We start from the raw sequence: 22981 nt of genomic DNA on the forward strand, positions 1-22981 counted from the left end.
ACAATGGCAGCATCAAACACACACAAAATTTTAGAACTGTATTGATTCATCTTTTTACATTTTTTTTCTAGTATAAAAACCTCTGCATATATATATATATATATATATACATATAAAAATAGGAGGCTGTGGACAGGTGGAGGTCAGCCACACTTCCCAGGTAGTAAGTTATAGGACAAAAGGAAATGGCCTCAAGTAGTACCAGGGGAGGTTTAGGTTGGATATTGGGAAAAAATTTGCCACTGAAAGGGTATTAGGCATTGAAACAGACTACTCAGGAAAGTGGTGGAATCACCATCCCTGGAAGTAGCCCTTGGGGAGATGGTTTGGTGATGGGCTTGGCAGCGGGATTCAATGTTTTTAGAGGTCTTTTCCCACCTTAATGATTCCAAGATTCTAATGTAATACTTTTGTATCCTTTTAAAAATGTAACACTATTGGGTTTTACTGTGTCCAGTTCTGGCAAGAGCTACAGGGAGCTCCTGGAGCGGGTCCAGTGGAGGCCTAAGAGGGTGACTGGGGGACTGGAGCACCTATCTTACAAGGAAAGGCCGGGGGAGCCTTTTCAGCTTCAAGAAGAGATGACTGAGAAGGGACCTCATCAGTGTCTATCGGTATCTGAAGGGAGGGTGCCAAGAAGACAGAGCCAGGCTCCTCTCAGTGGTGGGAATAGGACAAAAAAGCAATAGGACAAGAGGCAACAGGCAGAACTGAGGCACAGGAAGCTCCAGCTGAACATGAGGAGGAACTTCTTTACTGTGTGGGTGACCAAGCACCAGAACAGATTGTCCAGAGAGGCTGTGGAGTCTCCCTCACTGGAGATACTCAAGACCTGTCTGGATGCAATGTTGTGCCGTGTGCTCTGGGATGAGCCTGCTTGAGCAGGGAGGCTGGAGCAGATGATCCACTGTGATTCCTTCCAACGCGACCCATTCTGTGTTGCTGGATGTCTTTAGATAAACATACTTGCAGATTGTTCTGTGAAACAGTATAGGAATGAATAACTCCACAGTAATTACACAAACTGGGTGCAAGCAGAAATGGGGAGAGGAGTGGCTGGAGCCCTGCAGACAGGGATCTCATAATGACCTAAGGGGTCCTTGCCGTCAGAACAGAATCAGCATTTCGCCAAAATATTCAAAGAAAAGATCATTCAAAGAAAAGATCATTCAAAAACAAAAGAAGCCTAAGCGAATATTTTTGTAAAAAGAAAAACAAAACCAAGTGGCTCCCAAGTTTAAAGGCGCTGTTTCCTTCCCGGCGTTGTGGGCAGCCCGGAACGGCCGGGCCGAGCAGCCGCTTCCCGGGGAGCGGGATCCGGCACGGAGCTTCCGGCGGGGCGGGAGGAGCAGGAGGGGCGGACGCCGCCGCCTCGCCTGACAAAGGGCCCGGCGGGCCCGGCCGGCCCCAGGGCGATCCCCATGGTGCCCATGGAGACGCAGCTGCAGAGCATCTTCGAGGAGGTGGTGGTGAGTCCGTCCGCGGAGCGCTGCCGGGGCCGTGTCCGCGTCCCTGCGGCCCGCAGTGCTCCCTCTGGGGTGGGGCCGTCCTGAAGGCCATGGAAGGCAGGTGGGAGCGGCGCTGTCAGTTTTCATGGCGCTGTCGGTGCGGGGGAGCCCCGGCCGTGTTTGGCGCTGTTCCCGGCGCTGGGGGAGCCGTGAGGGAAGGGCCCTTCGGGGCCGCCGTCTGCTCCCGCTGGGATTCGTAGGAAAGCTGGGACAGAGCAGGAACCAGTTTGCTTAGTCAATGCTGAATTACAGAGCGCTGAGTTTGCTGTATAATAAGCAGTTTAAGGAGTTTTGAAGGAGACTAGGCGAAGATGGATGTCCCGAGCAGGCGAGCCAGCATAATGGCATGATCAGGTTGTGGAAATACACACGTACGATGATGCCTGCAAAACGAAGCACAGTTAGCCCAAAGGCCTCCTCCATTTTCCATACGACATTCCTTTCAACACTTTACCCAGCTTTGCTGCCTCTCCTTGGATGCATTCAAGACCCCAGAACTGCTCACAGTACTCGAGGTGTGGCTGTACTAGAGCTGAGTGCAGCAGGATAATCACCTCTTTTGTCTGAATGGTTGAACATGGGGTTTGATGCATCACAGGATGGGATTTGCCCTCCTGGCTGCCCGGCTCTCCCTGCTGGCTCACACTGAGCTGCTGCTGACCAGTGCTCCCCGATTTCTGCAGGGCTGGTCTCCAACCACTCCTCTCCCAGTTTATACTTGTGCCCAGCATTACTCTGTTCCAGGTACAGAATCTGGATTTGCTAAATTTCATACCACTGACTGCTCAGTGCTCCAGGCTATCCACATCCTTTTGTAAGGCTCCTCATCCCTCAAGGGAGTCAACAGCACCTGTCATTTTAGTGTCATCAGGAGATTTGCTAATGGTGCATTTACCTCCTGCACCATTGTATACATATGTTGAACTCTAGAACTGAGCCCAGAGGAACACCACTGGTGACCCAGCACCAGCCAGATGCAGCCCCACTGACTGGACCCCTTTGAGCTCTGCCCTCCAGCCACTTCTTCACCCAGCACACTGTGACCCTGCTTGTCCCACAGTTCAACAGCTTGTCCAGAAGGATGCTGTGAGGGGTAATGTTAAAAGCCTTGTCCAGAAAAAGTATTTCCACTGCCTTCTCTTTGTCCTCTCTAGCTGGATGATCTTATGATAGAAAAATAATAAATTTGTAAACAGGACTTTGTGAAGCCAAGTCAGTGGGTCATTAATCACACTTGGGTGGTGCACAAATGAATGAGCTTCTTGGTAGATATGAGACATTCACAGTTGGAAACACTGGGCTGACAGCAGCTGATCCTGAGTGGGAGCCTGACTGACATTTCAGACAAAAAATAAGCTGATTGAAATCTCTGAAGTGGAAGAATCTGTAGGTTTCAGAGCAATTGAAAATTATTTCCATGTGATGAATTTCAGTAGACAGAAGAAAAGCCCAACCTTTCTGTTTTAAGTTAGCGTTATAAAATGCATGATGTGCTTTTCTTTGTGTGGTGTTAAGTTGCTTGTGGCATATTAATTGCCTACACATAACTGATTCCTCATTTTGGCATTGCCATTCAGATTGTTTTCACATTTTTAATGTTATTTGCCTGTGTTGTCATACCACCTGTTTTTATGTACTGTTATTTGCCTAGATTTATAAGGAACAGCAACAAAATAGTTCCTAAGAAAATTTCTTTGTATTTTTGGAGCCATAAAGGATAAAATAGCAACTTACTGCTTTCCCTGCTGCTGGACTTGGTGGACAGCAGCAAACCTTACCTTGCTTTCTGTGCAGATCACATAAGTGTCAGCTTCTGCTTTGCTTCTTGAGTAGCAGTGACAGACAATTCTGGGCCAAATGATGGAAAGGGAACACCAGCAAATTGATTTTGTTACAAGCTTTTTTTGTCTGTAATATAACAATAAAAGTATGTAATGGTCAGTATATCTGAGTGTAATGTGAAATTCTTACAAAAGGTAGGAAAGGCTTTAGGATAATATTTTCCAGAACCTATTTGCTGAAGTGTTAGGATAACAATCTAGAAGCCTTTGAGCAAAATGGAGTTAGAAAAGGTGGGGGTGAGGGTAAAGGAAGGTCTTACAGGAGATAAATTGAATATTCATGTTTAGTTTTTTACCTAGTACAAGACTATTACATCATTCAATCACATTTAAAAAGCAATGGATCTAAATTTGGATGAGAAAGTAATTGTATTTAATTGATTTGTGCAACTGAGTGTCGTGGAACATAAGGGGGGCAAAAACTTAATGGAATTAAAAAATACTAATTTTTTAAATTATGAGAAGAGAGCTGTAATAATGCAATTGAACAACTCCTCTAGCTTTGGGAAGTGAATTAATCTCTAGATGTTTAGAAGACAAAAAAAAAAGTAGCCAAAAAAACAACCCAAAACAAAGAAAAAAAAGCTTTAATCTGGATCCACACCTTTTATATGTCTGTATGAGAACAAAGCAATCTCATCTTTGGAATAGTGTGATTTAGCAGAAGACACCTATAGCTCTCTGGTATGGTCCCATAACAATGTGACTTTGTCTTTTGTGCTTCATCCTGGGGCCATAGAAAACCTTCTCACAGTAGCTCACTTGAGGTTTTTCTCTTACAGAAAACAGAAGTAATTGAAGAAGCTTTTCCTGGGTAAGTGTAATACTGCTTTATTTATGCAATGTTTTATGGATAAATGTATTTTTCTCCTTGTTTCATGGGGTACTACTACTACGAACTAATGTTCTTGTTTCCATTAGGATGTTTATGGACACCCCTGAAGATGAGAGAACCAAACTGATCAGCTGCCTGGGAGCTTTTAGACAGTTCTGGAGCAGTCTTTCCCAGGTTAACATTTGATTTGTTGCTTATGTCTTTGCACTTTATGTACTTTTTTAATATAAAGATACTTTTTCTAGTAGACAAGCACTTAAGCTATAAGGTCTGTGTCCAGTCATTCAGAATCTGGTTTCAGACATGGCATAGTAAAGAATATAGGAAGACTTTGCAAGAAAAAAAAGGTAATTTTGAGATTTGTAAGGTTCAATAGTTGTTCAGCAGAGGGTGGTGTACAGTGCAAATAAAAATAAGCAAATATAAGTGTAACAGTAAAGAAATACACAATAAAAGGCAGTTTGTTACGGAATTTTTGGTAGAAGTGAATAAGTAGGTAAAAGAGAAAAAAAATAAAATAAGATGGTTAAGAAGTTAAAAAATTACCTTTCAAAGGCTAGATACCTCCAGACTGCTCCATAATTGGAGGCCTATTTGTCTTTATTTTCACTGAATTTGATTATAAGTGTGAAAGGGCAAAAATAATGTAGAACAGTTCTATTTTACTTTAGTTTGTGCTAACTTGTGAAAACCAAAGTTCACTGTAGAAATCAGTGGTTAAGCTAGGAAATGTTTCCTCTACTGGACAACTGACCTCAACTTCTCCTGGACAAGTGAGCTTCTTCAAAATAAGATGAAAAGACTTGTAGGAAAAACTATAGGTTGGGCAGCTGGATCACTTCTAATGATTTATACTCCTGTTCTTGTGTTAGTTTCAATTTTTCATAGTAGGGTACTATATGAATTTTTAGTTTGTTTCACTACCTGTAAATACATTCTTTCTCCCTTCTGTTGTTTTTTTCAGGAGTCCCATGAACAGTGTGTCCAGTGGATTGTAAGATTCATACATAGCCAACATAGTCCTAAAAGAATTTCTTTTCTTTATGACTGCCTAGCAATGGCAGTAGAAACTGCACTTTTGCCACCCAGGTGAGCTGTGTTGGAATAATTGATTAGCTACATGGAAGATGTTCTGTTGGAGGTATTTTTGCAATGACATTGTACAGTTATGACTCCTTATTATCTGCCATTCATTCTTGCATTGTTTTCTCCTGCTAGGATGGTGTGTGAATCTCTGATAAACTCCGATACACTTGAGTGGGAAAGGACTCAGCTGTGGGCATTAACATTCAAATTGGTTCGGAAAATTATTGGAGGTGTAGACTACAAGGTATCTTCCACTCATTCCTTTCTCTTTGCAAAGACATATTATTTGCTACCTTTGTATAATGTTATCTAAGAGACATCCAATTTTTCAAAGTCTGCTTTTCTCACAAAAGAAAATTCAGTGAGCACTTTTAATGCTTTTTGAACTTTACCCTAAGTGATAATTTTGTGTTTACAATGTAACTCTTCATACACTTTTCTGTTACAGTCCCTTTCCTCCATTTTCAGTTACAAGCTTAATAACCCTAATGCAGTTGCAGAAGTGATAAACACTGGAAAATAAAAACTATCCAGCATTAAGGCTGGAATTCTGTCATCTGCTTTACCTCTGCTGCTATACAGCAAAAAAGCTCCTGAAAGCTGAGTTCTTACCATGATACAGCTCCAGCAGAAGGAGTAAGAGACCACGTATGTCTTGCAGAGAATCACCTTGCTGCATTGTTGATGATGTTAGAGCAGAAAACACAAAATACAGCACTGCGCTCTGATCAGGCTGCAATAGGCTGTGTAGGTTGGATGTCTCTGGATGCACATCAAAATACCAACAGTTACTTTCTCTGCTGGAGTATCCTAAGACTGAGACATTCCATAAGGAATTCAATGTAATTAGTGTTAAATTTTAAGGTAATATTCTCAGTAGCAATTTGTCTTCTGACACTTAGCAGCAAGAACTATTTTTTCTGTCAAAATATTGTCTGACCATATTGATCTTTCTCCCAGAAATAAAGAATATCTAGGAACATTAATTTCATGTGCTTTCTTTTAGGGTGTGCGTGATCTGCTGAAAGTCATCCTAGAGAAAATCGTAACAATTCCAAACACTGTGAGCTCAGCTGTTGTACAGCAGCTTTTAGCAGCAAGAGAGGTAACTAAATGGATTTTATACCACTGTAGAGGAAGATAGGCCTCATTCTCTTGTTATTAGTGACTTTCTGATGGTTGGGATAGCTCTGATTGTTGCTATAGTTCAACAGGAAAATCTTAACTCTTTGTGTTCAAGGTCTTTATTGCAATTGCAGTTTATGCAGTAAACAAACTACTTCTGGGGGATATTGTAAGTAAGTATTAAAATCCCTAATAAGAGAGTCAGGCCCAATACTTGACTTGCCTAAGGTAAGATGTATAGGATATAATAACGATTAATAGATTTGTCTTAGTGAATAAAAGTAGTAATTTTTTTCAGTACTTTATGGGAGACATAGAGGCATGGTCTTGAGGCTCAAACAAATCTAACTTATGCTTGTACAATTAAAAACAGGTTTGAGAATTATTGAAGTATTGCTACCAGAATACAACTTAAGAAAAAGCATTTTAATTCTTGTATCTGTTCTATTAGGCTGTCTCAGACTATTAGACAGATTACACATTCATTTACCCTATCCAGGGTCTTTTACACATGTGTTTTTTTATTCATAGGTGGTAGCCTACATCTTGGAAAGAAATGCTTGTTTGCTGCCTGCCTACTTTGCAGTTACAGAAATCAGAAAACTATATCCTGAAGGAAAACTTCCCCACTGGGTAATGATACGGTGTAAAATAATGTATGCTGGAATTTTGTTGCACACAGCACCTATATTTTAAAACAAAGTTCATGTGAAAATGTAAAATATGCTCAACAGTAAGCTCTGTGTTTAGTCACATGAATGAAGATGCAGGCTTGATGTGATTGCAGCAGCAGCTTCCTGTGTTTTTGCATGGAACTTATGACATAATTTTGACCTATAGTCTGGCGTTCAAAAATTTGAAGCGCTGAGTTGGTGTTGTTGAATATGTTTGGAAATGTAGGTGATGCTTACCTGCCACTGTGTGCTTTCTCTATAGCTTCAGGATAAGAAAAATCACTTTAAATAACTGACCAGGATTTTCTGTGTTTAATCTGAGAACTTTAAACTTTACGTAGAGATATTTGGGGTTCTGGTGGAGTGAAAATTGTCATTGTTTCCAAAAAATAATGTAATATCGATCCAGTTTTTAATTTTGCATTCTGCTGAAATGACTAAGTGTTTGGGAAAGGGTAAAATCCCAACTCCCCTGTAGTACTAGGAAAATTGTTACTGTCTTTTGAGAGAAGATTTAAAGTAGATTGTACTACTTTGGGTTATTTGGAATTGTTATTCAGTGGCAGAGATTTGTTATGAAGAGAAATTATGGTTTATTTTAAATAATCTAAGTGTTATGCATTCAAGTAACATAGTTTACATAGGAGACACTTCTTATATAACTCCTACTTGAGTGCTGACAGGGAAGAGTGCTTCCTGCACCTCCTTTCTAATGTTTTAATTTTTGTGGTTCTATGTTCCAGATGATTTTTTCAACTTTTTGAAATAGGAAGCTTAGTTATTTTGGTAAATTTCTGCATATTTTATTAAAATCCATACACATATATATTTTTAAGTCTGAAATATTCTTTTCAATGTCTGGAACTTAAACCCTAATTTTCTTCCCCTCTTCTCACCCAGTTACTAGGTAATTTGGTATCAGATTTTGTGGATACCTTCAGACCTACAGCAAGAATAAATTCTATTTGTGGTAAGACAATGACTTAACGAATAACTTTAAAATTAATTAATTTATTTTGAACTCTTTTTTTCTTAGAACCTCTTGGGACCTGTATCAGCTAAGCAAAATAATTCAGATCTTATGTTTCATGTAGTACCTCTGCCCTTGTCAGTTTGTTCTCAGATGTGGTTCCTCTCAGTTTTTGTTTTGATGGGGAGAATTCACTGATGAGATCAAAATAATTCTTTGCCACTTACTGGTAGTGGAAGTGTGCTAGTTTTTACATGGTCATATGGTTTGTAACTACGGGTCACTAGTAGAGTAGGGAAGTTGTAGGTTTTGTGTGCCCAAGTTAATACATATCCACTGGGATGTTAGTCTTGAAATGTTTTGACTTCAGTTTCCATTGGAGCTTTTGTAGCTGCTCAGCCTCCTCGCTGTTGCTGGCTTCTGGGTGAACATTTCCTAGTTCAGATGGGTTCTCATTCTACTTTTCTGTGAAAGAAATTTTCATCTTCATTTACTGTTAGAAATCTGATGATCAAAATTTGGCTTTATTCTAATATGATTCCTGCTGCATTTTTCTTCAAAATATAAAAATGTCTTCTGTTTGCTTTGAGTAATTTAATAAGAGCTGCATTAGTTCTGAGCAAGGTTTATTGTGGTGGAGCTTCTTTAGTGCAGAGATTAAGAATGTAAATTCATCTGTAATGCTCCCAAAGCATTTTGTGTCAGATGCATCAGAAATATTGAAAGTGTGGCATAGCTTTTATTTATATAGCTGACAGGGATCACATTTTATTTTTCCAAGTGTTGTATGGGTAAATGGCCTGTATAAATAAAATTGAAGGGAAGAAATAAATATTTATTTACTTCTTGTTTTATCTGATAATAATATGGCCAGTTTGGATAATAGAAGTCATGGAATTTGAAGTGGAGAGAGGTCAAAATTGAGGCACCTCAATTTACATGCTGATATACAGCTTTGCTTGGGGCTCAGTTCAGATGCTTATGTTTAAGCAACTGAAGTAAGGGCTAGATGTCTAATCTACACTGACTAAAAAGTGTAAATTTAGCCTACCAAACACACTTCATGTGTTTTGGTGTCACTGGGCTACACTGACTGATTTGTCTGATCTTCATTGACTTTAATTGGAATACACACATTTTTGTTTGACTGCTTTACTGAACACAATCTTGCCCACAGGGTCAAGGAAGGGAAATTGAAAGACTAGATTATACTTAGGTTTATAAGGCTATTTTCTTTGTGGAAAGGGTCAGTCTGCCAAAATCAAATCCCTAGGTCAAGCAATGGCAGAGGAATAATAGTCTGGTAATATCTAAGGGTACTTATAGATTGATAATTGCAAATACTTTTATTTTTGGGGTACCCAGTGTGAATAAATGGGGACTTTACTGCGTAGATATTTTATTAGTTGAAAATTGATTAGAAAAATAAAATCAGTTTGAAGCAATCCTTGTGGTAAAACCTTTAAACAGGGAAATTTAAGGAGAGCACAAAAGAGGCCTAGGCCAGTTTTTGCATCACAACAACGGGGCAATGGGCCAGTTTCACTGGTTGAGAATTTATGTTTCATTGCATGTAGGTCGCTGTAGTCTCCTTCCTGTGGTAAATAACTCTGGTGCCATGTGTAACTCATGGAAGCTGGATCCTACAACCCTTCGTTTTCCTTTGAAAGGTCTCTTACCATATGATAAGGTATGCCTTATTAAACTTCTTAAACCTGTTATATTCAGTAAAACAAAATTTCTGTGTCATTAAAGTGGGGAAAATTTTCAATTGTGAATGTCTCTTCCAGCTAGGCTAACTTTGAAGGTGTAGATGTTTTATATTTCAATGATTTCAAGCTATATACAGAGGACCTGGAAAGTAGTGTTTGGCATTACTGCTGTCCAAATTCTTGAAGAACACGAGACATAATTTAATGTGCTTTGTGGGTGTGTGCATGTGAGAGAACAAGTGAGAGCAGAGAATTGATTGTAAAATTGGCTAGATGGAAGAGAATGGGAAAGTAATTTCTTCTTTTCTGTGCTCTTCATTGTTCCACAGGAAAGATAATGTACAGTTTAGATTTAAAGTTTGCATATTTAAACTTAAAACTGAATGTGAAATAGTGGTGTACTGAAAGAATTTAAAGGATCAGGACAAAAATCCATGTTGTCCTGCATCCCATTCCCCATACCCTAGATGTCTAAGAAAGGAAATATGGGTATGTCTAGTGACATGTATAGTGCTCACAATCTACAGCCATTATAATTTTGTGTGTTTCCTGACACAGACGTGATTTCTCTGTATTTAGTAGACCTTCATCTCCCAGCTACTTGTTCAGACTCTTCTTGAGCCCCTGTAAGCTTTTAGTTTCCTCAACATTCATTTGACAAGGAATGCCACATTTCGGCTTAATGTTGCATGAAGCAACAGCTCCTTCTGTTTGTTTTGAACCCTACTCCAGATAACGTTTTTATTTAAAGTGATTCAGGCTGTGGAAGGATGCAGTGAGCAGTTTTTTCATGTCTGATTTCTTCACATCAGTCCTGACTTTTATGCATTTTGGTGCATTTCTTCAGATGTCTCTACCTTGTTTCCTTTGAGTTCAAGGCTGTTCCAAGAAGTGTACCATCCTTCTATTGGATGAAGAATGTTCTTCTACTTGGACCTCATAAAATCTGCCACTTCTTAAGAACTATGATTATCTCATTTCTTTTAGTTACCAGAGAGCAAGACGATTTCCCAGATAATACATAACTGCACAAATTAAACATTCATTCTTACATTGTTTATTCAGTTAAATGTAAGCTCAGTATTAAACAATCTTGAGGCAATATCTGTTTTTATGTGATTGCTTGTTTCTTTTTCAAGGATCTGTTTGAACCACAGACTGCTTTGTTGAGATATGTGCTGGAGCAACCGTATTCAAGGGATATGGTCTGCAATATGCTAGGTCTGAATAAGCAGGTACTGTACTGTGCTGTAACACGTGATTTAATTCTGCATAGAATCTGCACTATTCTTTTTCTCTTTTCTTTGCTATAGCTAACTAAGCAAAACAGTTTAGGTACAGAGAGTAATTTTTTTTTTATGAGATCATATTAGGTTAATTGGACACTGTTATTCCTATCATTTGTATATTGCTTTACGAATGTTAAATTGAAAAGTAGAGATTTAAAATATGATTTTTTTTTGCATTGCTTTTTTTTCCTATAAGGCCAGCCTCAAGTACACCTTTGACAGACAGTAGGAGACTGGTTATTGTTTGTTGGTTTTTAAAGCATTGTTGTACTCTGTTATATTGGAATGTTCTAGTACTAGAATAGTTGGAAGCTGGGGTTTGTTATATTTTCTCTTTTGAAACCTTACATTTTTGTTACATTTTCTCTTTTGAAACCTTAGAATGGGGGGGCTTAGTCTGACTTGGGGATCCTTGAGGCTGGCCTCATAGTCACTGTTTTGTCTTTTCTTTTTTTCTTCCTTTATTTTTGTTCTGTCCTGTCTTGTCCTGCCCATCCTCCAATGCTCTAGACCTTGAACATTGCTCAGGTATGTTCACAACCTTACTGTTGTATTGTGACTAACGATACGCTGGCCGCTTTGTAGCCACTGATTCCAGGTAGAGAATACATGTACAGTCAGGGCTTGAAATTGGCAGGACCATTAGTCAAGGGCAAATTCTCACTACAGTTCTCTAGAGATACAAGAGATATAGCATAAAGCTGACAGTCAGTGGTCCTTTGATACTAAAATTTTTGTTGGAATGGACTGCTACCATTTCCCTTGCCAGTCATAACTTCAACTTTGCTGGAATTTTCAGATGAGGAGAGATTTTTAGTTCAAAATTTCTTTCCTTAATGTGGTGGAAAAACATCCACTGGACTTAATTGTAAAAATATAAGGCTGTAAATACATAATTTAAAAAAAAGAAAGGTTTACTAGTGGAATTTTCTTATTGTTAGGAAGCTTCTGTAAAGAACTTCCCAACAGGCAATTATAATACTCTCCAATCTAGGTGAAAGAAGAGTAGTGCAGAATGCCACACAAAAAGTAGTTCCTTAAAATTTTGACTACTTGCTTAAATGAATAAACACCTGAGCAAGTCAACCAAGTGGACTTCTGCTTGAAAATTTAAATTATGGTGTTATAGTTTATCCCTCATTACACTAATAAGTGCCACACCTACTTTAAAAAAGCAGTGTTTAAAATTTATAAAATAGCGTTGCTGTTTGCAATACTATAGTGAAGGTTGTGTCAGTGTTTCCATTTAAGAAACTTTTTTCAGGTTTGTAACTTGACTATAAAATTTACATGATCCTGAAACCTTGTGTACATTTCCCAGTGTAATGGAATACACCATTTTCTGAACTGGGATAATATTTTTGAATGCACAGATTCCTACATCTTGGCTGACAGTACTCTGTGTTGTATATGACAATCTTTTGTACCTGAGACTTAAAGCAGCTGAAATGTTAAACCTTTGAATTGAGCTGCTAGGTTTACTGTTTAAATGAGTAGTATTTGTGTGTCTTTCTGTGTCTGCATTGCATTGAGTTGATAAACAAAATTATTCCTCTATCCATCTTGTAGCTGGTAAATAATACAAGATACAGACAAAAATTATGTTGAACCCATTTTATTCTTCTAACTATGGATGGTCTGTCCTTTCATGTAAAAAAATACTATTTATGTTAAAAATGCTGGGTTTTAACTTCTACTTCACTGTCCTCTAAAAGTGATCATAGAAATAAAATGCATTAAATTATACTTTTAAAATTTGTTTGCTAGTGTAGGAATTCCTACACAGAGTTTCATCCTGGCATGAACTTTTATGGCCAAAGAACAAACGTGAAGAATGTAGCTTATAAAGGAAATGCTGACAGAACATGAACTATAGCTGTGCTACTACAGTTACACCAGCATAAAGATGTTGAAAATTTGTGAGTTGAAAATATGTGAGTTGCAAATACAGATATAGAGGTGGGTGGTACAGTGGTATAGAACAGAAAATATGTTCCATTTAAATGTTATTATACTCTGCATAAAACTGTGGAAAGCATTACAATTTTCCTTGTTTTTAGGTACAAATTACCTTTGTGTTATATTTCAATTTGTTAATGTAGCCGTCTGACAAAAATAGTAGCATGCTTTTCAGAAATTGTGTAACTATATCAATGCTTTCAGTAAAATGGCTGATAATGTTGTATTTTATTATTAGAGAAATAACTTGCAGAACTTGAACTGTCACTATAATAGAAGACACTTAGAAATGCAAATAGTGCCAAGTTTGTTTCAGATTAAATACAGAAACACCTCAACGCAATGATCATTATTTATTTATGATCATTAATTATGTGGAGTTGCTTGTATGCCCTGTCAACTATTTACACAGATCCAGTTGCAGGATTGGAGCCTTCATTTGAATCTTTTGGCATCACAATCTAGGTATGATTCAGCCAGATTGGTCCTAGTTCTTGAAGATGAACAACGAAATTTTGTGGTTCAGTCTTAACTAAGCAGGTCTGTGTTAGAAAACCATTCACTCAAGCCATCTCTGAGTTGTGTAAAAAATACACAAATCCAGCTGTCCTGTTAACCTTTCAGGGAGAAAAATTAAGGTAAAATGTCATATTTTTATAGATTCATGTGTTCCTTTCAGGATTCTAAGTTTTCTTGTGGGATCAGCTTTTCCAATAACCTTATCAAGTATATGGTTTTAAGTCCAAATGTAATAATAGACTTCAAAATGTTTCTTTTGCTGCGGTGTCTGGGGACTCTGAGTTTTTGCTACTGTGTACTTCTGTGTGGGACAGTACATACTCTTGTGTATCTGGTCTATAGGAAGTAGAGATTTAAATTGTATCTTGTCCTGTATATTATCATGATTTGCAGTTGAAATCCTAAGGGTCTTTTTGCAACCTAAATAACTCAACAATTCTATGCCAATTTATATTCTCTGGCTTGCTGGGGTGTCAATTTCAATTCTTAGGGTTTTTTTTAAATAGTTTTTTGAACCATATAACAATTTGGTTTTTTTTGGAAAATGATTGATAATTCAGGATGTCATAGTACACTGATACCACATTAAGATTTGGGTTAGGGATCTTATAGTTGTTTCTTAAAACAGAACTAAAGCAATGTCTTAAGGACATGAACTCTCTTTGGAGAGAGTGGTTTATAAATGGTTACTATCTTTACTTTCTCTGTATGTACAGACTTGGATGAAGAATAAAATGCTGGTTTTGCTTGCATAGTTGCAGTTAGGATCTTGTTGCAGTCCTCTAATCTCAAACTCAATCAAAAACTGGAATATTTGAGAGAGGAGGTAATTTTCAGATGTCTTTCTGTAATGTAAAAATGTTTAATTAGCAGCTATAGAATTAATGATTTTGCTCTTTAAGTAGTGTATTTGGCTGGTCACCTTTTAAACCAGCAGTGGTGATCTGCAGCTTATCTATGCCTTACTCTGTGCAGGTGAATGTGTAGTTGTGTTCTCTGCTAGCTACAAACCAGGATAATTAGCATGGGGAAGCTATTGTAAGCAGAGCTGTTCAGTGTAAGGAATGACATGATGCAATATTTTAAAATTGACTTTCACTTTTATTTTTAAAATTATAGTTGATGGATCTGATTGGATCTTACTATCCAATTTTATCCAATGGTGTGGCAAAGTACTTAGTTTGAGGGGTGTGATTATGTTCTATAGGTTTCTGATTGTAAGGGTGTGCATTGAGAGCACTTAAGTATATGTTCCTTATTGAAACGTCCTCCTTTTTTTAATGGGGGAAACTTGAGAATGGCTGCCAAACTTGGGAGAGATGATAGAATCTGATATAATATAAATAATAAGCTTTAAGGTTTTGTGTCCTCATAGCATACAGTTTTTGAAAATGGAAGTGTTGGTGTAGTTCTGTCATGCTTTAACTATTTTGGCATTTTGACTTGGACTTTTGGAAACACCATTTACTCTTGTAATCTTGGCCTCTGTGATTTGGTCTTCTGAGTCCATTTCTTAAGTGTAGATATTTACTAAATGCTGTATGTTTAAAATACTGAAAAGCTGTCATAGCCATCCTTAAAATATTTTTCTTTAAGGAGAAACTTCTAATGCTAGCTGTGCCCCTGCCCTACCCTTTGTTACCCATCCTGTCTCAACACCCCAAAGAAACAAGGAGTTAAAAATTCAAACCCAAATTAGAACAACAAGCCACCATCCAAATGAAGCTCTGATCCATTTAAACAAATACCACTAGTCCATTAGAGGGCTAGCCTCAAGAAATTTTAGTGTCAAGTTGTCATGGAAGCACTTCCCCCCACCCATATTTCTTCAGGGTTTAATAATGTTTCCAATTAAATTATGTATTTTCAGATCTTTAAATATTATTCTCAGAACAAAATGGAGAATGTGTTTGTACAACCAAATTGTAGAAATTAGAGTCATATTTACTTTAGGGGAAAAGCACAGTGATTTTTGAATGCTACATTTTTTCATACATAATCCAGAACAGCATTTGGAGTGCTGTTCAGTTTTTGGTTGTTCTTTTTTGTTTTACTTAAGCCATGCCAAAACCTGAATTCCTACTTATTTATGAGGGTAATCAGCTCTCACGTATAATTTTATTCATCTCAGTTTATACTGAGCTTTTATTTCACTTATGAGCGATTAATAAAATAAGGGTCCAATCCTACAAATTCCTGTGCAGTGCAGTATTTTATTTCCAAGAGTTCTGAAACTATAGATATGAATTCTTTGCAAAAATGTATATTCACTAAAAATACAGAAAAGAATTGCCAGAAAATTAAATGAATGAGGATAGAATGTGATGTACTGCTATCTTTTCTCATGGAAAATTGTTTTTAAAGTAATGAAAGTGTGGTTTTCAAAATAAAAGCTTGAATTAATTTTTTTAATTTCCTGGCTCTTAAACTTTTCCCAGTCTAAGAATTGTTCAGAATAGCAAAAAATCCTACTGGAAATTCTGGCTCTCCTTTTAACTGTAATATTTTTCCTGTTGTATTCTTTGAATAACTTTATTCCAAATTAATATAGCTTAACATAATTAGGTTTTTGGACATTAACCCAGTGCTTAGCAAACTATTAAATTTCAAGCCCTGTACATCGTAGTTTTGCATGCTGGATTATAAACTAGTCTGTAGTGTTGTCTGTTGCACCCTGCTCTGCTTCATAATTAGTTGCTTTGGGAGGGGGAGAAAAAGGAGCCACAAAAGCCCCAAAGTGTTCTGAACGGATGGTGCCAGTACTGCTCTCTGTAACCCGTCCCGTGGTTGGTCTGTGATAGTCACATTGTGTACCGGGAGAAAAGGTATCATCGGTGCTTTCTGTCTTAGCTAGAGGTTTGTGTTAAGCATGCTTCAAGAAAGCACAGCTGGAATTGTAGCTTTCTGCAGTTTTGAGCTGGCAAAGAGCATGCAACAGGGGATGCTGTTCTCTGTATTTTGTCAACTTTTCCAATTCTTGCATTCTATTTTTAATTGAAGAGAATCTCTTTTTTTTTCATAGCTAAAGAGTACCATCAATGAAGGTAGAACAAGCATCTCCTTTCAGCATCTCTCTTTACTTTTATTATATCTTTATATTAGCCTTTTGTTAGGCTGCCTGGCTAGTAAGTCAAAGAATTCATCTAAGGCATCCCTGAAATGTTTTATGAGTATTGGGGTGATCTTTTAAAACTTTTTTACATACACCTTTTTGCCTCTAGAAAGGGATAATGCATTTTCATGATTAGTGTTTGAGCAGCTCAGTTCCTTTTCTTTTGTATTATAAAGTAATAATTTTTTCTTTAAGGCTGCATTATGTTACAGGCATCAGGCCAAATTAAAAAATGAATAAATGTGACCATTCCTGAGTACAGATTGCATTGAAACAATCAGGTTAGATTATTTCCAAAGTGCTAGCACTTTCTGAGATAAGTTAAATTCTCCATGGATTTTTTTCCTTAGTTACAGTACATTGAGTGAGTGTAACAATACAAATGCAGGATAATAACAGAAAATTGTTGCACTGAGGATCTTGTAACGTGTGACATTATACTTGGTAGTGTTGAACTGCAGATTTGTAATCTGAGTTCCAAATTACTGGTAGTGGACCTATTTTATATCCGTCTGTACTAACAGCATATATCTGAATATATAATGCATTCCTTATTTGATCATTATTAAAAATCATCAGAGCTGGTGTGTGTTTTAAATTATTTCTGGGTTTGCATAGCTCACTGTGAAGACTGTGGCAGTCTAACATCTGAGGGGCTCCTCACTCTGATGTGTAATTTCCATCCTATTCACAGTATGTAGAACACAGTGCTGATTAATTTTCAAACCTTTTTGATATTGTAACCTGTGGTGCTATGTCAGTAGGACAGTATCTAGTTATAGGGGTATTAACCAGATGTTAATTCTGCTGCTTGTTGCAGGCAGTGGGTGAACCCAATATGAGAGTGAAAAAGAGAATAGTCATCAAATACTTTCATTATGTATTGGGATGCTTTCTCTCAATTTGATGGTATAATTGATACATTTTCTTTATGGTGATCCCTATGTTTGAAATGGACTTAATGGAGAAAAGAAGGAGTGAAAAAAAAAAAACAGCAAAAAACCCCAAACCAAATAAAAGAACCTCCACCTGTGTTTAAAGAATGGGCTTTGTTTTCTGTGAGTGTGAGATCAGAGAAATAACATTTTGCCTGAATATTCTATGAAACAGCAAAAAAACCCCCAGATGTTATCTGTGCATTGATGAGCTGTGCTTTGTACCTGAGTAGGGGAATTATGGAATATATAATAAAATGTAAAATATCATTGTGACCTGTAACATAGTGCAGCTTTAATATACTGGCTTATCCTTAACTTAAGTTCAGACTTCATCTCATGCTTCCCAGCCTTCTGTCAAAATACTGTACTGTAACTGCAACTGTGCAAGTTCTGGAGTTAATGGCAAGGCTTTTGGAATACTGTATCTGATCTCTGCCTTACAGCACAAGCAACGTTGCCCTGTGCTGGAGGACCAGCTGGTGGATCTTGTGGTGTATGCCATGGAACGGTCTGAGACTGAAGAGAAGTTTGATGATGGTGGAACCAGTCAGCTTCTGTGGCAGCATCTCTCCAGCCAGCTCATTTTCTTTGTGCTCTTTCAGTTTGCAAGTTTTCCTCATATGGTCCTGTCACTCCATCAAAAGGTAAATTGTTTGTATCGCTCCCATATGGTAAGAGGGATTTAAAAAGCAAAACCAGGTTTTTTTTTTAAAAAGTGTCACTCATCCCTGCAAGATCTTACACATGTGTAAGAATTAATTAAAATTTTAATCACTGTTCTCTCTAGAAGTCAAATTCTCAAGTTGTGATGCTCTGAGCTAGGTGTGTTTTTAGTGTATTCGGTTACAGGATGTTGCATTGTATTTGGATTCAAAGTGTGCTAATAACTAGAATAAAGAGATAAACTGGCATAATTCAGAAGACCTAAGTACTGTGCTGTTGCATCCAGTTTACAAATTTTGAACAGAGTGAATGCCCTGTTCTGTCTGTGGGCTAAAAAAACATGTCATGTAGGAGCTTCCTGTTTATCTAATCAATCTACTCAGGTAGAGTAGGTAATTTGTCCAATTATGGTGATACTGGCAATCACAGTCCTAAGTTAATATTACTTCCTTGTAATAATTCCATTTGAACTGATACTAGTACTTGCCCTTTTCTCTGGTGCTCAAGGTTATAGTTCTAAAGGTGGTCATGTCAGTCCTCCAGAGCTCTTTGCTGAGAGAGCTGTATGCTGTTGGTGGTAGGGTAGGGGATGTTCTTTCTCCTTGTTGTAGGATCAGCTTGTGGCTATTTAGATGCAGTTTCCAACATGCACAACACATTGCTCTGTCTTCATTTGTCCACAGTTCCGTGTTACATAAAAATTTACTATGCATGTTGTGTTCCACTTGTGATGGATTGTAGTTCTCTGCTGTCTTTGTTTTCCCTGAAATTAATTTTACCAAGGCTATGTTCTGTAATTACTGTTATAAACCATTGAAACAATAGGCATTGCACAACACAGTTGTACAAATCTAGTATAAAACTACAGCAAGCAAGATAAGAGTAGAATATTAGTTACTAGAGAGTTGCTGTTACATATGAAGAAGTTAATTAACAAAAAAAACTGAATAACCCAGGTGAGTCCAGATGAAGCAAACCAAAGTTGTTCTGGCTCAGGGACTTCCTTTGTAGGAGTTTATAAAGCCTGTGGCCTGATGCTAGGAATGGCAATACTGTACTTCACTACAGGGCTACAAGGTGACAATTTAAGACTAATATTGAAGTGTTGCTAGTTTTTTAAAGCAGTGATCCTCAGGAGTGAAATGCATTTTGAGTCTTACCATTAATTGTTGTGGCCCTCACAGAGTCTGTTCATCTGTTAGAAGTAATGTGCCTATTTCCCTTCTTTCTGAAACAATGTATGATTCTGCCTAAGTCCTGCTATAAAATTCTGTGCTGAAACTGCTTTAGTCTGCCATTCTACTTTTATAAGAATCTTTGCAGTGATTTTAATTCTGCATGCAGTATTTGTCTGTTACTGAGTGTTCTTGACAGTTGGCAGGCCGTGGTCTCATTAAGGGGAGAGACCACCTGATGTGGGTGCTACTCCAGTTCATCTCTGGCAGCATCCAGAAGAATGCACTGGCTGACTTCCTTCCAGTTATGAAGCTGTTTGACCTCCTGTATCCTGAGAAAGAAGTAAGTCTCTGATATGAGAAGTTTTATTTTTATTTTTAATTAAACTTGGGACCTTCATAGTCAATACTTCATAGTCCTGGTAGATCAGCATGCTGCGTAGTTGGGGGGAGATGTTTCATAAGTTGTTTTGAGGATTTCATATCCATGTAACCACGTTTGTTTTTAGGGGCAAGAAAGACTTGTGTTAACTCCTCTCTTCCTTGGCTTTGGTTTGACTAAGGTTTTGAGGAGTTTATTAAAGCACTGAGGAGACTGGAAAGGAATAATGTGTATTTGTATTGTTACATCTCGGCTGAAACAGAATAGTACTTTAAATTCATTCTGCAGGGGCAAATCAAGTCATATCCATGCTTTGTACATTCTTCTAGAATTAAAGTTTCTGAGGAAGGGGCACTTAGACAAAGTTCTTAAACTTTAATTCTGGCAGCACTGTCAGTGTGAAGTCCTGATTGTTTACTCTTATCGTAATGCTTTTTACTTTGGGTGAATGGATAGAGAACTGCAGTTGTGTGATGTATCAAACTCATATGTAGCAGTTTTTCCCCCTGCTACATTAGTTTTGACCCACAGAAATTCTTCAGTAAATTTGTGTCAGAAGATTTCAATTGCTTTTGATAGCATCAGATATAGGAAGAGCAATAGGACTACTTACTTCAGCTGTAATGATGGCTCCAAGTTACACTTATTCAAAGTCTTTGTTTGACTAGTGCTTTTTAAGTGCTTTTGAAATTGAATCTTAGGAAGCATTTTTTAAGATTCAGTTTCACAAGCACTTAAAATTTATCTCTGGATGTTGCCCTTAAATGAATCTGCCTTGCTATCCTGTTGATATGTATTGGTGCTGTCTCACTTGCACTGTCAGTGGTGTTTGTGCAGCAGTAACTGTATCAAGGGGAAAGAAATGTGGATGTTGGCAAAAGGGGAGAGCTAGAGTTGCTTTTCCAATGGCAGTACTGTAGCTATGTTTAGATCCAAAACTTTTTAATTTTGGGTTGTATCTCTACCTTTTAATGAGAAGTGTATTCATGTTTAAGGATTAACTGTGACACTGAACAATTGAGATTTTTCAGAAAATACTGTTGAACTACTGAGTATCTACTAGGGAAGCAGATAACTTGTTTCTGATTAATGTGTAAGTGTGAGGCTGAGAGAAAAAGCATTTGCTTTGTACCTATATATAGTTATATATATCTGGAAACTGCATACTCTTAAGCATGAATTTCCTTCTGCCAAGGTCTTAGATAATTTGTTAAAATTACTGAAAATTTCTGGCTGTCTAAGTTGGTTTTCTGCACATTAATCCATGTGGTATGTCACATTCATGTGTTCTTTCTTTAGTATATTCCTGTACCTGACATTAACAAACCCCAGTCAACTCATGCTTTTGCAATGACCTGCATTTGGATTCATCTGAACCGGAAGGCCCATAGTGACAACTCCAAGTTGCAGATTCCCATTCCTCATTCTCTTAAACTTCACCATGAGTGAGTGTGGGAGTTTTGTTATGTTTTGATTTATGTTTAGGAATAATGAAATTGGCAGTTCCAAGTCTGTATTCAGAATGTATTGTGTGATGGGATGCTGTAGAAAGGTTATCTGTAGAGTGACTTCAAAGTCATTCAAAAAGACAGAGCTCCAAATCAAAATATTTCATAAAAAGTGAAATGTTTTTATGCAGCTAGTGGAAATTATATATTTTATCTCAGAATAATCAGTTTTTATTACTGATAGAGAATCTGAAAGTAAATGAACAATTTTGTTTTGTTATGCTGTGGTTTAGAAAGTGTGGATAAGCAGTACATTGGGTTCAGTGTTTTTCTGGAAAGGTGATTTTTAATTGTGTTTTTTCCCTGAGCTGTTTGTTTCTCAAATATAGAAAAATCGTAACACAGTGAAACCGTGGCATAAGAAGTAGTTGTTTTGATGTAATGCAATTAATAACTATTTTAATTATTTTCCACTATTTTACAATGGGTTTTATGACTGAGATTGTTGTAGCTGTATTCCTGGAATGCATATGTATTCTTCTTTCTGCTTAATGTTTAATCTTTCTGGCACACAGGTTTTTGCAACAGAGCTTAAGGAATAAGAGCTTACAGATGAATGACTACAAAATTGCCTTGTTGTGCAATGCTTACTCAACCAATTCAGAGTGCTTCACTTTGCCAATGGGTGTGCTAGTAGAGACTATTTATGGAAATGGCAACATGAGGACACCTCTTCCAGGGACTAATTGCATGGCATCAGGGTCTATCACCCCATTGCCAATGAACCTCTTGGACTCACTCACAGTTCATGCCAAAATGAGGTACATTATATGCAGATACCTTTTCCTTTTTAACCTGTAAATTTGTATGTAGCTAATTAATCATCAGAAAGACTTCCTGTGGCTGGACATGTCATAGATAGATCTATTAATTTACTTTAAAAATGTGTTAAATTTTAAGTCCGTGTTTTTGATTCAGAAACACTTTCTCTCTTTCCTCAGTCTGATTCACAGCATAGCTACAAGGGTAATTAAGCTGGCTCATGCAAAATCTAGTGTGGCCTTGGCTCCTGCTCTTGTGGAAACCTATAGTCGCCTGTTGGTTTATATGGAAATAGAATCCTTGGGCATCAAAGGCTTCATCAGTAAGAAAGAAAACCTTTTTCCCCCCTTTCTTTCTGTTAAGTAGTATTTTCATTTAATGGCAACTGGAGATCACAGTAAAACTGAAAATATAATGATGCAGCATGTATAAATTAGTATAATATAAAACAAACTGTAGAAGTTGTCCTAGTGCTGGAGTAAATTCCAGACTAGTTGTGCTGCTGTCGCTTTATGCCATCACTTGTATGGCCAGGTTGTTCTGTGTTGTGTAAAAACATGCTTAGGGGAAAAGCATAAGCAAAGTTACTTTGAGACACACAGAATGCTTAATTTCTCATGTTAAAATAATTTGTATGTCTGCTGTATGTGTTCATTCAAAAGATTATTAAGCTGTATACATTTAGAGCATCTTCAGACAGCACTTGCACATATGCACTTTTCAAGTCTGTGACTTACAGCCCAATAAAACTAGTGTACTCTGTAGTTGTATTTCAAGGTGTGGTCAGTTGTAAGTTCAGACGTGTGCTCTTCCGACATTTAGAGCATCTTCAGACAGCACTTGCGCATATGCACTTTTCACACCAAATGTCTGAGACTTACAGCCCAATAAAACCAATGTACTCTGAAGTTGTATTTCAAGGT

The 22981-nt window shown here is 37.5% G+C and overlaps 1 protein-coding gene across 3 annotated transcripts in view; it reads left to right on the forward strand.

Moving 5' to 3' along the window:
- The first annotated feature begins 1330 nt into the window (after nucleotides 1-1330).
- Nucleotides 1331-22981, forward strand: part of MED23 (mediator complex subunit 23) — a 36873-nt gene continuing 15222 nt past the window's right edge. For 2 of the 3 annotated variants that reach the window (XM_039707098.1, XM_039707096.1), the window contains exons 1-16: nucleotides 1331-1469; nucleotides 4132-4163; nucleotides 4271-4358; nucleotides 5149-5273; nucleotides 5403-5514; nucleotides 6277-6375; nucleotides 6927-7028; nucleotides 7970-8039; nucleotides 9617-9729; nucleotides 10891-10986; nucleotides 11551-11568; nucleotides 18012-18212; nucleotides 19606-19749; nucleotides 21088-21233; nucleotides 21812-22057; nucleotides 22238-22380. In XM_039707098.1, the coding sequence (XP_039563032.1) occupies nucleotides 1422-1469; nucleotides 4132-4163; nucleotides 4271-4358; nucleotides 5149-5273; nucleotides 5403-5514; nucleotides 6277-6375; nucleotides 6927-7028; nucleotides 7970-8039; nucleotides 9617-9729; nucleotides 10891-10986; nucleotides 11551-11568; nucleotides 18012-18212; nucleotides 19606-19749; nucleotides 21088-21233; nucleotides 21812-22057; nucleotides 22238-22380 (1783 nt within the window). In that variant the 5' untranslated portion in view covers nucleotides 1331-1421. The remainder of the gene's footprint in view (nucleotides 1470-4131; nucleotides 4164-4270; nucleotides 4359-5148; nucleotides 5274-5402; nucleotides 5515-6276; nucleotides 6376-6926; nucleotides 7029-7969; nucleotides 8040-9616; nucleotides 9730-10890; nucleotides 10987-11550; nucleotides 11569-18011; nucleotides 18213-19605; nucleotides 19750-21087; nucleotides 21234-21811; nucleotides 22058-22237; nucleotides 22381-22981) is intronic. The other variant, XM_039707097.1, reaches the window with a different exon arrangement.

Source organism: Passer montanus, unplaced genomic scaffold (assembly GCF_014805655.1).
Source record: "Passer montanus isolate IOZ18808 unplaced genomic scaffold, ASM1480565v1 scaffold2, whole genome shotgun sequence".
NCBI classification, from domain to species: domain Eukaryota; kingdom Metazoa; phylum Chordata; class Aves; order Passeriformes; family Passeridae; genus Passer; species Passer montanus.